General features: G+C 41.3%; 1 protein-coding gene across 4 annotated transcripts in view; it reads left to right on the top strand.

Moving 5' to 3' along the window:
- Positions 1-15,604, top strand: part of dmxl1 (Dmx like 1) — a 70,038-nt gene extending 54,434 nt beyond the window's left edge. For all 4 annotated transcript variants that reach the window (XM_085475825.1, XM_085475824.1, XM_085475826.1 and 1 more), the window contains 10 exons: positions 3,399-3,485; positions 4,773-4,891; positions 5,279-5,426; positions 7,746-7,806; positions 8,242-8,369; positions 8,908-8,985; positions 9,129-9,220; positions 9,353-9,405; positions 9,874-10,091; positions 12,142-15,604. In XM_085475825.1, coding sequence (XP_085331951.1) covers positions 3,399-3,485; positions 4,773-4,891; positions 5,279-5,426; positions 7,746-7,806; positions 8,242-8,369; positions 8,908-8,985; positions 9,129-9,220; positions 9,353-9,405; positions 9,874-10,091; positions 12,142-12,375 — 1,218 coding nt within the window. In that variant the 3' untranslated portion in view covers positions 12,376-15,604. The remainder of the gene's footprint in view (positions 1-3,398; positions 3,486-4,772; positions 4,892-5,278; positions 5,427-7,745; positions 7,807-8,241; positions 8,370-8,907; positions 8,986-9,128; positions 9,221-9,352; positions 9,406-9,873; positions 10,092-12,141) is intronic.
- Positions 15,605-16,155: the final 551 nt, after the last annotated feature.

The following is a 16,155-nucleotide window of genomic DNA, read 5'->3' as shown; positions in this document are numbered from 1 at the left end:
CAAATGCCTTGCAGGTATAGCATGCTTGCAAGAAATGTAACATTCATGTCAGATGTTGTGTACATTTTTTACAAGTTTGACAAGTCGGCTTCAAAAAAATCCTCCCACATTTATTTGCTCTTTTTTTTGTTTTGTTTTTAGGTTGGGTTTTTTGTGTGGTTTTTATTTTTTTATTTTTTTAATTTTTATAAATAAGTGGAAAATCACTGTTGCTTCAAGGCTGTTTAATTGGTCACAGAGTTTTATAGTTTATAAGGGACTTAAATATGAGTTTTACATATTGTCCCTATGACACAACTGCAAACGTAAAGCTTTGAAGCCTGCAGTACCTTGCCTTTTTGTTTTTCTTGTAGCATGTTTATTCAGACGTGCATAACAAAGTAGTATGTCTGAGTTGACAAGACCCCTCTTTATGCTTCAGTCACACTAAGGAAAAACGGTTGTTGGCGATCGGGTGCAGAGAACTTGCAGTCTCATTGCTTTTGAAATCGGTGTCAGTTTGCTCTGAGTTTGTGATAATACAGCAGTTGGAATAAATAGGTAAAGATCACAAGTCTCTTGATGTCACTTGCAAATTTTGTTATCTACAAAGAAATTGACATTAAACATTAAGTACTTACATTCAGAGTTCAGTCAAAACCTCATAGATTTGAAATTCAGAAACTTCTCTACAAATACACTCAACAAAAATATAAACGCAACACCTTTGTTACTGCTCCCATTCCCCATGGGATGGACGTAGAGACCTAAAATTCATTCCAGATACACAATATAACCATCCCTCCCAAACAGTGGTCACAAATCAGTCCAAATGTGTGGTAGTGGGCACATCTGCTATATTGAGATAATCCATCCCACCTCACAGGTGTGCCACATCAGGATGCTGATCTGACATCATGAGTAGTGCACAGGTGTACCTCAGACTGCCCACAACAAAAGGCCACCCTGGAATGTGCAGTTTTTTGCGCTATTTGGGGGTCTGGGGACCCAGAACCAGTCAGTATCTGGTGTGACCACCATTTGCCTCATGCAGTGCAACACATCGTCGCATGGAGTCTATCAGATTGTCAATTGTGGCCTGTGGAATGTTGGTCCACTCCACTTCAATGGCTGTGCGAGGTTGTTGGATATTCGTGGGAACTGGTACACGCTGTCGTATACGCCGGTCAAGCACATCCCGAACATGCTCAATGGGTGACATGTCCGGTGAGTATGCTGGCCATGCAAGAACTGGGACATTCTCAGCTGCCATCTGCCCTGAACAATGTGAACCATGATTCATCCGTGAAGCGCACACCTCTCCAACGTGCCAGACGCCATCGAATGTGAGCATTTGCCCACACAAGTCTGTTACGGCGACGAGCTGGAGTCAGGTCAAGACCCCGATGAGGACGACGGGCATGCAGTTGAGCGTCCCTGAGATGGTTTCTGACAGTTTGTGCAGAAATTGTTTGGTTGTGCAAACCAATTGTTCCAGCAGCTGTCTGGGTGGCTGGTCTCAGACGATCTTGGAGGTGAACCTGCTGGATGTGGAGGTCCTGGGCTGGTGTGGTTACACGAGGTCTGCGGTTGTGAGGCCGGTTGGATGTGCTGCCATATTCTCTGAAACGCCTGTGGAGACGGCTTATGGTTGAGAAATGAACATTCAATGCACGGGCGACAGATCTGGTTGACATTCCTGCTGTCAGCATGCCAATTGCACGCTCCCTCATTGCTTGTGGCATCTGTGGCATTTTGCTGTGAGACAAAACTGCACATTCCAGGGTGGCCTTTTGTTGTGGGCAGTCTGAGGTACACCTGTGCACTACTCATGATGTCAGATCAGCATCCTGATGTGGCACACCTGTGAGGTGGGATGGATTATCTCAATATAGCAGATGTGCCCACTACCACACATTTGGACTGATTTGTGACCACTGTTTGGGAAGGATGGTTATATTGTGTATCTGGAATGAATTTTAGGTCTCTACGTCCATCCCATGGGGAATGGGAGCAGTAACAAAGGTGTTGCGTTTATATTTTTGTTGAGTGTACTTACAAGCTGTGCTTTTCATAGTATAACCAAAATACAACCAGTAGAGTAGAAGTTGAGAGTCAAAAAGGCGTCATAAACAAGTTGTGCTCAACTGAGTCTGATTGACTACAATGTGTCTGCATTTAGAAGTTAAATGCCAGTTATTTGCATCCGATCCAGGTTGGACTGCAGTTGTTTGGATGTAATCTGTACAATCAAAATTTTTGCTCAGTGTTCGGGGGTTATACACTGAACCTGTGGCATCTGTTGCATTCATTTACCAACAGCAAAAACATTTAATGGTTTCTAGTCGCAGGGAGGTAGCTGTCCTACTTTTACTCTAGTGTGGCTGAGCCATTATACATGTGACTGTATGAAATGTAAATACCATATGAAACGAGACCATACTGTTTAATGCGGATGTGCACATTTTACGTCTTGAACCTGTCACGCATTATCTTAAATGCTAAAACTGTGATCAGGACCAAATTACAGTACATGTATTTTTAGTGCCATGTACCCTGAATGCTCTTGTCAAGAGTGAGATATTAATCTTGCATTTAGCTGTCTAAATATTCATGTGAATGTGAACCATCAATTTTAAATTGCACTGTAAACTGATGCTTCATAGAGGTTTTCTAATCTTCTTGCTCTCACCATGCAAGCTCCCATATTATAGCTACTCCATTTGGCTCAGTGTTAATTAACCCAGTCTCTCTGAGGACAAACTATGAAGCTGAATAGCTTCTGATTAATGGGCCCAACACTGTCGCAGTGAATCTGCATCCTACAGGGATTATGTGCTCGGCAAAAATGGCAAACCACCATATTTAGATTTCTGCAAGTCAAGTTATATTTTATTCCATCCGACAGAAAATGACATGGTCTTTTCCTCTCGAACAAATGCGGTGAAGACGTTAATTCAATCTCATGCTTAGAGGATGCTTGGCTTTGGCATCAAAGTGTAACATCTCTGTACAATATCCCACAGGACCACAGTGGTACAGTGTGTACTTGTGCTTATTGCTGAAGGGTTTTTGTTCTCATGCTGTCTAATGACAGTAGCCCAGTTATGCTGGCTGCTGTATTTAACAGTGTGGCCTGATGCACTGAACATGGCCTTTCCTAACCCTAAGGGCAAGACAAACGAATACATAAACATAAAATACACAAATTGCATAGCAGAGAAAACTGTGAGTACGCTTACCTAGATTTATGAGCATCATCTACAGCAAATAATTTGATAGTTCACTTGTCAACCCTTCTCTTGTCGGGTCATTGGTCCTGTAGCATGAAAGGAAACTGAAATTATGGTGGATATTTGTCTGCGGGAAATGTTTCAGTTGTAATGATTGAATCCGTGTGTATTTTCTGCTGTCTGCAGACTGAGTCAGATCAGGGCAGCCCTGGAGGAAAAGCACGCATCATCCACAAGGAATCTGACATCATCACAGCCTTTGCCATCAACAAGGTAACAATTTGCTGACACAGATGTCATCGAACAATACGAAGTACTATGAGAATAAAAGAATGCATTACTCAAGCATGCAGCCTGTATTGGTCAATTTAATTAAACATTTAATATAAGAAAATTGCCATTAAATTGATTTAGTAATCTCTCTCTTTAAGAGAGTGTTTGGAAGGATAACTAAATAAACACAAAGTTTCCTCAGTGCAAAAGTATTGGAATCATACTTTTATCTATTGGAAAACTGTAATACAAACAAAGTTAACACCTTAAATAAACTGTTAAGTTTATTCAGCTTGTTAAGTGTGAGGTAACCTTTTGTGGGAGTTAGACATTTAATGTGATATACACCCCCAGGATAAGAATCTCGCCTCCAGAAATCTTCCTTAAGAATATTTGTTTCTCTAATCAATATTTTCATGTGTGCAGGGGGTCAAACATTGTTGTCGGTTACGAGGAAGAACTCGCAGAAGATGCAGATACTTCTAACAGTAGTTTGTGCAGACCAAAGAAGGAGACTAATAGGAGGATTGGACTAATAGGCAATAAATATGTCAGTGTCGCATTTCTCAAGAGGCAAAAAAAATCAAACAAGTAGCTTTACCCCAATTGTGCATAGTGACAGATCGATCTTGTGTGGTAAAACAAAAGTACCACTTACCAAATTAAGGAATATGTATTGTGAATATGGGGCGGGGGAGCTCTTCCCTATTCCCTTTGATAAATAATGCATGATTATATGTAATTCTTACAGGACTTGCTTATTTCAAAGCACGATTTACTCTTTTCACATTTTCACATCCATATCGGATGCTTTGTTTACATGCGATGGATACCTTGTTTTTCTGTACTATTATAAAAAGATGGCAACTATTTGAGTCGATTCCCCAGTTGCAAATAGATGTGTGGCACATGAGTTGCATTCGTCGGTGCAAACTAAATCAGACTGACGTGTTCGCGCTCTCAGGGCTGATTGTGCAAGCCTTTTTATCTTCTGTGTTTTTGTTCATTTTGTTCAATGGTTCGGACCTGGTGTTAGTGAATTCTTCTCAATATTCATCTCTGTTCACATTAGTCTACGTTAGTCGGAGCTGTGTGTTTATCCAGAGTGCTGTATTAGTACTGGCTTCTTCTAAAAAGCAAAAATGGAGAAGGGTGGTTTTAGTGTTGGTGAATCTCTACATTTCAGATTTGGCACATGCATCCAATCCAATTTTATTTACATTGGGACTCATATTTCCCATACCCTAATCCTCTCTGCGCTCACTTCTCTCTCTGTGTTTCTCCCAGGCCAATCGTAACTGTTTAGTCATGGCCTCCACACATGACATTCAGGAGTTGGATGTGTCATCCATCTTGGCTACTCAGATCTTGACATGGATCGATGATGACGAGGCTGAAGCCAAAGGGTAAGACAGCAGTCTGCTTTTTACATATATACAAACAGCCATGAGTTCATCCAGAGTGCCATCAACTGTTCAACCTCGTGCCAAAAGAGCAAAATGTAAACGTTGGATAAAGACACTTTAGATTGTGTACATGCATCTGCACTGCCTCTCTCTGTATAGCACAGAGAGCATCTGTTTTTATATACAGAATTCTAAATATTAGCTCACAAATCACATTAGGCGTTAAGGTACTTTGCAGGTTTGTTGTTGAAACCTCTGTGCATATCAGTCCAGCTGTTGCAGGACTCATTGTTAGCTAATGATGGCTCTTTATGACTGGTTTGAACCAGCCAGGCACCTCGTCTCATCATATACATCACTTCTTCTTCTTTCTTTTTTTTCTCTAAGTGTGGGTGGTGACGACTTCCTGGTGGTCCATACACGCGATGATTTTGCCGCCCTCCACGGCACCACGCCATACACCCACAGTAACCCTGGCACTCCTATCAACGTACCGTGGCTAGGAGGCATGCAGACGGGCAGAGGTGCCGCCGTGGTAAGCTCCCAACCTGGATTTATACAATAAAACGGCCAAATCACAAGGAGTGCTGTATTTTTGTTGGGTTCTTTTGTTTGTTTTGTGTTTACATATAAATAACATAATTGGGACTTTTGTTGTATAATATTGGGCCGATTTCAAAAATGTGCTAGTGTTTTAAAAGTGTTACTTTTAACATTTGCATTTCACCAAAACCTGATAAAACAGTTGTGAAATTAAAGTTGGCTGAATGTTCACCGGATTATCTAAACAAATAGATTTTAGCAGATTTCTGTTGTTTTGATGTTTGGAAACGATCAGATGTAATATCAAGCACAGTTTTTCACAGTTTGGCTCCATGAGCTTTCATTCACTACGCAGTGATAATGGGTTTATAATACTCCCTGCTGCTTTTGTGTAATTAATTGATGTTGTCTGCACTTTTTGTACTCAAAGCAAAAATCCTCAAAGCATAGCTTAAATAAATAATTCATTTTTGTCTCTGTCTGTTTTGCCAAAAGCGTTGCGGCTGCTAACATTAGCTCCTCTCATTGGCTTACTGAGGAACTGAGATGGTGTTTTGAGATGTATGAGTCAAACGTTTCTGCTGTTTTTGTGGAAAACTGTGCTGATTTCTACCGAGCGGAGAAGGTTTGCTTTAGCAGGAGGGAGATAATTTGGTTCTTGTGGTGTCATTGAGTCAAGTAGATGCGACTCATGTTTGTTATTTCAGCTAGTTAACTTATTGCTCCTGATATGCAGACTGGACAGTAAGAGCCACTTTGCATCGTAAGTATTTTACCAACCAGTCAGTTTGTTCAGTGTCAGAGTGGAGTATATTTTGAGATGAATGATAAATGGAATCCTCGATAGAAAATACATTGCCATTAATTTCAGCCTCTCTCAGCCAACAGTCATGTTGCATATTTTCACTCTGATATACTGAGGCTCAGTAGGTTTTTCCTCCTATCATTATAATAGAACAGCCTTGTATTTATTCTTTAATTTCAAAGCAGGGTTTATTATTAGCTAATAAATTGACACACGGGAACTCTAATACTTGTATCAGTTTGGTATCAGATGATGAAATACAGTAAATACTAGGATGGTCTCTGTTGACTAATGTGAACTATGTCCTCAGTCTTTGCTTAAATGAAGGATGTAGTCAATGTGATGTCACCCAGTGGTTTTGGGCACCAGATCTGGCAACTTTTTCTTAGAGACAGAAGTGATTAGCTCTGTGTGAACGCTAGGGAATATTTAATTGTGTAAAAATATATACCAGATGAGGATGGTAAGATATGGCACTGCCCTGGTGTACAGTTATTCATTAACTCTCATATTACACATGCCAGAAGTTTCAAATAATGGGTTCACTGTATGAACATCAGTTTCTGCAAGCCAAAACTGAGCATGTAAATGGATAAAGTTTATGAGGGGCAGCCAATCAGAAGAAACAGTGGTCTTAAGGGAGAGGAGTAAAAATGGAATGCACCATAAAACAGCTCAAAATCCTCCTTTATTTTATTATCTTTTTTAAAAAAACTGGATTATTTCTGAGTGCAAGAACGAATATGGAGTTACAAATAAATTACCCCTGAAAGAGAGCGTCAAACAGGAGGGAAGCAAAGTGGCAAAAGTTTTTTCCGCTCAGGCTGATGGGCTATTGTCCTCACCCCCCTGGGCGTGCGGGCAATGTGGTCACCTAAGTTTGTGAATGTAGTAATTTGAAAACTAGGTAACGTAGGATTTTCAAAATAATACCATAGGTGTGTTGACTGGGAAGCTGAGGGTTGGCTAATGGCAGTTGGCCAACCCTCCAGTATTTGATGCCAATATTTTTAATTTATCCGTCAGCTGCATGAACAAAATATTGAATATCAATTAAAATGTCTAACCTACAGTATGTGAAGACATTAAGTTAGACTTAGTGTCTGCCTTTTGGACTATAACGTAGACAGAATTTACTTTAACGAGAAAATGATAGGTTGTCAGTGGATTCACTGGAAGCAGGAGTAAGCACCTTTCTTGCTTTTGATGATCATGATTAAAGGGGTCACGTTAAAGTTAATCATCAGAATCTACATCATGTTATTTCTGAATGAAGCACGTGTGAGGGAGCCATGTGAGAAGGGATTTAAAAATCATTCCTTCAAGTCATGTGACACCGTCAGGAAACGTGTATTTTGTGTAAAAGGGGCTTTAAAACAGCATAACACTGTTTCACTACATCTCTCTGCACTTCACCTGGTTTTAAAGATTTATTCTTTACCATGATGAAGCTCTGTTTTCTCACTGAATTTCTCCTCCTCCTCCTCTTCACTTTTCTTCTCCCAGATGATCAAGAGAAATATCAACAATGTGCGAAGAATGACCTCCCATCCCACACTGCCGTACTGTAAGTACAACTCCGATGTCTGTCGGTAGATTAGAAAACTATTCGCCTATTAAAAGTGGTATTCGGACATCATATATCTGCTGTTGAAAAACAGCCTTCAGGGGGTGATTACATACAAAAAAAAGTTTCTCTTATGTTGATATTTGTAAACTGGCAGAGCTGTTTTCCATTAGTCCCAGTGCTGCTAAAGGCTGAGTGCGCTCACTTTGCTGCAAACTTGTATTTTCCAGTCAAACTGCAGACTGGTGATGCAGCTGAGGAGTGTTTGTCTGGGATGAAAACGGCTTTCAATCAATTTAACCTGGTCTTCACTTATGTAGTAGATGAATTTGGGAACAAAGAAGTGCCAAAACCCTCCTGTTGAGGTCTGAATGGTCACTGGGATGTATTGGAAGATGAGCTGTTATCACGTGCGGTTTTGTTTCTGTTCATCAGACCTGACAGGAGCTCAGGATGGTAGCGTGAGGATGTTTGAATGGGGTCACTCCCAGCAGATCATCTGCTTCCGAAGTCCAGGCAACTCCAGAGTCACCAGGATACGATTCAACCATCAAGGAAACAAGGTTACAAACTCTCACACCCCTCCTGCTCTGTGTACCAGGATAGTGAACACATTGGCCTGCTGACTACCGCCATACAGATGTCAGGCTATTCTTAGCTTTGCAACATGACTGCAGAGTGATGTGAGCCTGTCGCATTCGGAAACGTTTTCACACTTCCTCTGCCGTTCAGGCACGGACCACAGCGGGGAGGTTGGCTTCAGCACGCATTGTTCTTCAGCTCAGTGATTCAAACACTCTAAACCGAGGCACTCGCCTCAAGCTAATAATTTTCTCAGATGGTGCCTCTCTCGTGCCAGCGCTCTCTTACCTGCTTGATGCAGCCCAGAGCGCAAAATATGCTTTAAGAGGGCAAAAAGGAATGAGAGGATATAGAAAGCACTTTAGTTATGTAAGTGGTGCTTGGCCGTATGAGGCTGTTGACATGTTTTGGAGGACAAATTCGCAGTGAGGGAGTGAGCACAAACATTTTTTAATATATATGTCAAATGCAATATAAGGGATCAAAGTGTGATATCTGCTTTGTGCTTGTTTTCTGTAGTTTGGGATTGTGGATGCTGATGGAGCCTTGAGTCTCTGGCAGACCAACACAAGCGGGACTACACCGAAACCATATCTGGTGAGATGCTCGCAGCTCATTTAGCTGGTTTTTCTTCTATATCCCTCGAGTGTCCTCCTGTTTTTCTGTCACACTCCTTTTTGTTTATTCTTGTCCTGCTTTATAATTAACGTCACTGTCACTTCTCTGTTTCCCGCTACCAGACTCTGCAGTGCCACAACAAGACAGCTAATGACTTTCTCTTTGTGGGCTCTTCCTCCCTCATCGCCACTGCGGGTCTTTCAACAGACAACAGGTCCCACAGACTTTCCAGTCAATTTAATCCTATGCCACCTCTCATTAAACACTGAATCTGCTGTGCCTAATGATATGTTCTGTAATGAAAATGTTAGAAAATACTGTAATTTGGTTACTTTTGACTCTACAGGAATGTGTGTCTGTGGGACACACTAGTGACTCCTGCTAACAGCCTTGTGCAAGGTAAGATACTGCACCTAATTAGCCTATTTAGTAGTGTCTTTGGCATGGTTAATCACATGCTTCAATGGATTTTCTCCAGCTACTCCAGCTTTCTCCAACAGTCCAAAGACATGCATATAAGACTAATTGGTCTTTCTAAATTGGCAGTACTTGTGAATGTGAGCATGAGTGATTGCGTCTCTGTGTTAGCCCTGTGATGGACTGGTGGACTATTCAGTTTTCTCCCCCTATGACAGCAGGGAAAAGGACAAGATATTAAATTAATGGAGGATGCCTTGCAGGCTCCTTGGTTATGGTTCACAGATTCCTGGAGATTGCCAGTGTCCCCACATTCAGAGCCGCTGTTCTGTAATAAATACCTTTTGGTGTTGGAAAGAAAGTTTGAAAACAAATTAAATCAAATGGCGAAAAACATTTAAGAACTATGATTGACATTTTTCTCTTCTGTCTACCTCTCTCTGTCCTTAGCTTTCAGCTGCCACGAGTCCGGTGCCACCGTGCTCTCCATGGCCCCCAGGCAGCAGCTGCTTATCACAGGCGGGAGGAAGGGCTGGATCAGCGTGCTGGAGCTTTCCCACAAGCACCAGCGGCAGAGCTTCCAGGCCCATGACTCGCCGGTCAAAGCACTAGCCGTCGATCCAACTGAGGATTGCTTTATCAGTGGATCAGCTGAGGGCAACATTAAGGTTTGTCAACTAGTCTTTTTGACATTTGATGTGTGATAAAATGTTTCTGAGTGGCATTTTTTTTTTCAGGTGTACAGCACTTGTTAATTTGTTTGCAAGTGGGAAACAGACAGTTTGCTGTGATATAAATGCTCTTCGAGTTTCTTCTCGAAGGTCTTTAGTTTTACATGAGCTTCGCTGGGTACAGTGATCCTAAAAATCTATATGAAGAGACTTGATCATTTCCTCTACCCTCGTAAATTCGTCACTTGCAGAACTGCCCTCCAGGGCGTTTGGCACCCAGACTTGTATGTCTCTGTTGCGTTTATCGGTGGAGACGGTGACCTCCAGCAAAGCAAAAGAAATCCATTGTCACTTGTGATTAACCACCTGCTCGGGACAGCTGTGTGACTGATGGAGACTAACATGTAAGGTGAAAGTGGGTTGACACTGGGAAAGGCAGAGGAGAAGGCAGTAGGAGGAGGATGTGAATGTCTGCAGCTAATATATTACCAGAGACAGCAGGTCTTTTTTATCTTTTTGACTTGGATATGCTGCTGCAGATCACACAGCTGTCACTCCAAGGATGAAGCCCCTGTGTCGCTCACATGTAGAATGGTGCAGTGCACATCTGCTTGAAATTCAAATGACTTTCACTCTGGATAATTGCTCAGAAAAAAAAAAACCTTTCAAAGCTGTGCGTGAGGTTACTCATCTAAAGTCTTTAAAAGCTTATAAATGTGCAGCACAGCAGTTTGCAGTCAGTCAGTATACAATTAAAGTGTTTGATGAGAGCTGGAACTTCAATAAATTAGATACCTTAATGAATCATGCAGCTCCCAGACTGAGAATACGAGTCAAATGATCCAAGTTGTTCAGAGCCTATCGAGGTCTTCAGTGGAAACTCAGCCATGTATTTCTGTTTTTTCTGGTAAAGAGGCCACAATACATTCTGCTGCAGTAGCACCCAAACCTGACCGTATTACATTGATGTTGTTTTCAGTGAAGAAATAATTCTTAAATACAGGCTTAAAGGGGCAAAGTAAGAATGCATGAAACAATGAAATGTCAACAGCGAGTTGTAGCCATGACAGAATAAAAGGTACCAAATTAATCTCAAGTTTGAACTGGATACCACTAAGAGCACATTTAAGTTTAAACTACATTAGTGACTATAGCTACAAAGGGATGAGAGGAGGGGGGGGGAGACAAATGTCCAACATCACAATAATAATCATAACCGTGATGAGACCCTGGCACTGCAAAGATTATTAGGACGGTTTGCTGTGAACTTGCTTTTGAAATAGTAGTTTTGAAGGCTTGGACCAGGTCTGCAGCCACTTGCATTCTTTGGAGCAACTTTCATGCATTAAGATGGCAATAAAACAGAAGCTGGCAATTACATACATTTTGAAACAGAAATTCAGAAAATCATCCGCAAACAGTGACCCAGTTGCTGCAGGATGGTTACTAACTGTAAGTCATAGGACATAGTTGCTTAGTAACCTTGCTTTTATACAGGAATATAAACAAGGATGCAATCAGTTGGCAACCAGTTGAGTTGAATCTCCTACTGCACATTGAGACACGTCGCAGACAAGTTGCGCTCACTGATTCACATGAATTTAAACATGCTGGAATTGTCATTTCTAAATTGGAACCTTCACCAGTTTGTCTGAGACTGATTCCAGTCTGAGTCAGAACATGATTGTTCGATGGTTGAGTGTGTTGCACACTCAACACACAAGTAACACAGTTACTTGTAGAAAGCAAAGAATTCAGCACAATCATCAAATTAAGAAGCAGTTTGTGACTTTTTCATCTTGGAGTTAGAGCATCGGAGAGAATTTATGGCAAAAGATATTTGGTTTGGGGGATTTTAATTAATTTTTTATACTGGTCATGTTTTTTAATCAGAGAATGAGCTTCATCAGGTTCTTAGTAGGTTCAGTTCATTCAGGTTTGGATTGTTTATAGATGTTTTTATAGAGACGCATTCTCCCTTTGACCGAAACAAACTCCATTAAACTGTCCTGTTTCTGATTTTTCAAATCTTCCCTGCTTCCTCCAGGTTTGGAGCCTGACCACGCATAGCCTCCTTTACACCTTTCCCAACGAACACGCTCGCCAGTCGCTGTTCAGGAACCTCGGCACAGGTGTGATGCAGCTCGAAGTGGGACCAGCTAACTACATCTTCTCCTGCGGCGCCGACGGTACCATGAAGATGAGGATCCTCCCGAACCGCTTCAGCGTTACGAACAACAACCACGGCAACCTCAAGAATGATGTGAAATTCTTCATATAGACAGAAAAGTGTGGCATTAAAACAGTTTATGTGAGCAGAGGCACGATTTGTGAATTGCGTGTCATACGTGATTGGAAAAATGGCAACTGATTCATTTCTAGGATTTATAGACTTTCACAGAAGGGAGCGCTCGCCGGTTGATCGGGCGTGACCGTGCTGTATCACCTGTTGTGATCCACCTGAATCCAAATTTGACTTTAAAGCTAACCAAACACAGGAGCTTTTACAAGTGTTTTAAAATGTAGAGAAAGGCAAATGCAGGCTAATGTGCACGGGACACCTTCAGTCAGAATCAGCTGAAGGAGAGACAAAATAAGCAGCTGGAGACTCTGCACAAAACAGCCATCTCTGTCTCCACCGAACAACACACGGAGAGCACTTTTTGCACAGGAAGTGAAAGCTGTAGGAGCAGGTGTGAAGTCTAAACCTGCAGCATTGTTTCACTTATACAAGATACGTTTTAGTTTGTATTAGGAAATCAGTTGTGATGATGGCAAAAGCTCTTCTGGAAGCATTCAGGTGATCACTTTCAGAGCCCTTGGCACAAAGCGGAACAGTCGGTGGACGTTCAAAGCACATCATATCCAGTTCTGGTGCTCCAGATAAACCAGCTTGGTTGGAGTAGCAGAGGATCAAGACGCTTCACAGCCTCCTAGTGTTATGTTGCTGCTGTGTTTAGTTTTAGGCACCTTTCTGTAACCCAGCTGCAATTGAAATGAACGCAGGATTTATAACTATGGTACCAATAAACATGGTTCATGAATTTAAAGCAGCGGCTTAACATATTTGGGAGATTCTCTCATTCGTTTTCTGATACAGACCTTACGCGACAGTTTTAGACTACTCTCGTGTTTGTCCGCTTAAATATGAGCCTTCAGCGAGCTGCTGGGTGGCTTAGAACAAAAACCAGAAATGGGGAAACTGCTAATAACGGTCACAAAATCAGCCGATCAGCACACACTTTCCTGGGATCCACGCACTCATAGGTAATTAGCTCCGTCCGTTAAAGAAGAGTCTGGCATATTGACGCTTTTTACCTTCATACACACCATCGGAGAGCAGTACAAGTGCTCCTTGGCTGATTTTGTTACTGCTAGACGAAGCCAATAGTTTCCACATCAGGGCTGTCTTTATTTTTAACAGACAGACATGAAAGTGGTCGAACGCTGTCAGAAAGCAAGTGTTTTCCAAAATGTTGAGCTGCTCCTTAACCAGGCTAGCAGGATTTGGTACATTTAAACCACTCTCACGTGACGTGAATAGCATTCATCATCCATGCTCTGCCGGGAAACCTCTGTTTTTTTGGTTTGTTTGTTTGTTTTTTACACACACCAACCATGCAAGCACACCGCCCTCACTCCCCAGCGTCTCCTCCCAGAAGCCACCACAAATACTGCTCAGGAACAGCATGAAGAACTTGGAAAAGAGCCCAGACACCCAGATTCCAATGTGATCTGCCACCAGAACAAGCCTCATCCTCGGGGGCCACCCCTCCGCCCCAAACTCACAACCCTACAGGACCCGAAGGATCCGCTGCACCGACCCAAAACCACTCGCTCCATCCCTCAGCCGGTCAGAGCTGTTCATCTGAGCAGCTTTGGGAAACTGTTTCGGTCTTTTTGGATGGTTTAATGTTGTGGCTGATCGGTGTATGCGTGCCACCACCCAGTGGGCTGTCTGATTGTGCCAGATTTTTGTGTATTTGCACGTAAAAACTAAGCTAAATTATATGTAGTGTTATGAATATAAGGATAGAAGGCAGGCATGGTCTTAGGTGATGAGATGATGACAATACGTAATGAGATATTTGTTCATCTCGGCCTAGAACCAGAGGTATTCATTCAATATTAAGTGTCCTTAAATCTCTGAAGGCTACTTCTGCCAACCTGGCACAGTACTAGGACTGCTGGTTCTGCTCATGTTGTTTATTATTGATAATCGGTTGCACAAGGTAGCTTCAATTTAACACATTGATAGGGGCCGTCAGAACACCACCTCTGGGTGAGTTTTGTTTTTGGAAATGTTAAGCTTCCGATCATGTAGCAGGAAGCTTTGCTGTTGGCAATGGAAAGGGTTTTTTGAGGGGGAGGGGTTCAAATTTTATGGAGATTTAGTTTTGCTGTGGAAATGTTTTATTCCGGTTACCCTGCACCTCCCTTTCATCGACTCCTAGCTCTAATTTTTCACATGGACCATGATTGACAGATGTCTTTTGAATAATTTGCCTTTATTTTAATTTGATTAGATTTACTTCTTCTTTTGTCACACTTAAAGAATTTTTAAAAAGATAATTGATAATTAACTTCTTTTTATATCATCCAAATGCAGCTCATTGCCTTCAGTACACGTTTGGAAAATACAATCTAGGCGGTTGTATCACATGATGCGTCTTCCACTTGACTAAGGAAGAGGCTCTTACAAACTGTTAATCCAGTAAGCTAACTGCCCATAGAGCCTTGTTTTGCTGCTGTAGGGAAGCAAATAGAGATTAGCTTTGATTTCAGGGTGGATGAAGTATAGAAAGCCTTTTATATGAAGCAGGTTGATCACAGTTACATACTGCGTGTGTAAATATAAAGAGCCATGAACTAGCTTCTGATAATACCTGCATAATCGCAACGATTAGTCGTAGATTAGCGGTAGGTAACGACGAAAGCCACTTTATGAAGAAAATCATTGTGTACAAACAGGTATATTTATGAAAATGTTCATATTTAGAATTCTACTGTTCAGGCAGCAGATGTAATCTTACTAATTTTTCTTTTCTCGTCATTGTTTCCTTTTGTTCTGGGTTTTTTTTGTTTTTCTGATGTGGACTATTTTTGTTTTTCACACCAATTAAAGTGTTTGGAGATTCCTTTGTACTCCTGCAGCAGAAGGACAATAAAATGAGTTTTATCAAAGCCAAACGATATCTGCTCGAACAGACACTGGAGAATAAATAATTGTTGTTGTTTTTTTAATCTAATACTTCTCATTATTCTTTCAAAGACTGGAAGATTTCAGATTCTCTTTATTAACGTTAAAATCGTAGATGAAGAAAAAACTCACTTGGCTTGATCACAAAGAAGCGGATCGTCATATCAAATATGCAAGCTTTAAAAACACTTGCATATTGAAAATGTGAATTTGATCAGATTATTCTAATTTTATAGTAGAGATATTGTATAAATCAGTGTATTATAAACAGGAAAATGTACTGATGTAATAAAAGGATTGTATAACACGAGCAGATGTGTTCTGTGATGTCAGAGCATTGCAATACACAATCATATCGGTATTCACTTAGTTACACCTGTTAATCTGCATATTGATCTAATCAGCCAATCGTACGGCATCGAGTCGATCCATTTAGGTACACAGACATGGCAACGATGACCAGCTGAAGTTCAAATTAAGCATCAGAATGGGGAAGAACGATGATTTAAGTCATTTTAAACGAGACGAAATACTTTAACTGTGATTTGGCGCTATATGAATGAAAGTGAATTTAATAAATAATGGTTAACTTTTTCACACCCATTTCCAGCTCCATATATATTCTTCCGCTTTGTTCGGTGAACCTCTCGGTTTATTTAAGCTATACGAGCTCCTTTACGTTTAAAACATTGACCTTTTGTCTGATCGGTACGGAAGAGGATTAGGGCCACTGGGGGGGCAAAGTGGGCACGTCTTTTTTATTCTTCTTCTTTTCCTGAATTCTGAGAAAAAAGTCAGAATTCTGACTTTTTTCTCAGATTTTTTTTTTCCAGTGGCCCTAATCCTCTTCCGTAAATCGGC

This window comes from Copadichromis virginalis, linkage group LG12 (genome assembly GCF_057382275.1).
Source record: "Copadichromis virginalis isolate Kocher_CV1m ecotype Utaka linkage group LG12, C_Virginalis_male_GT1.1, whole genome shotgun sequence".
Taxonomy (NCBI): Eukaryota; Metazoa; Chordata; class Actinopteri; order Cichliformes; family Cichlidae; genus Copadichromis; species Copadichromis virginalis.
Note: the sequence above shows the minus strand (reverse complement) of the source record. Positions and strands in the feature narration are given on the sequence as shown.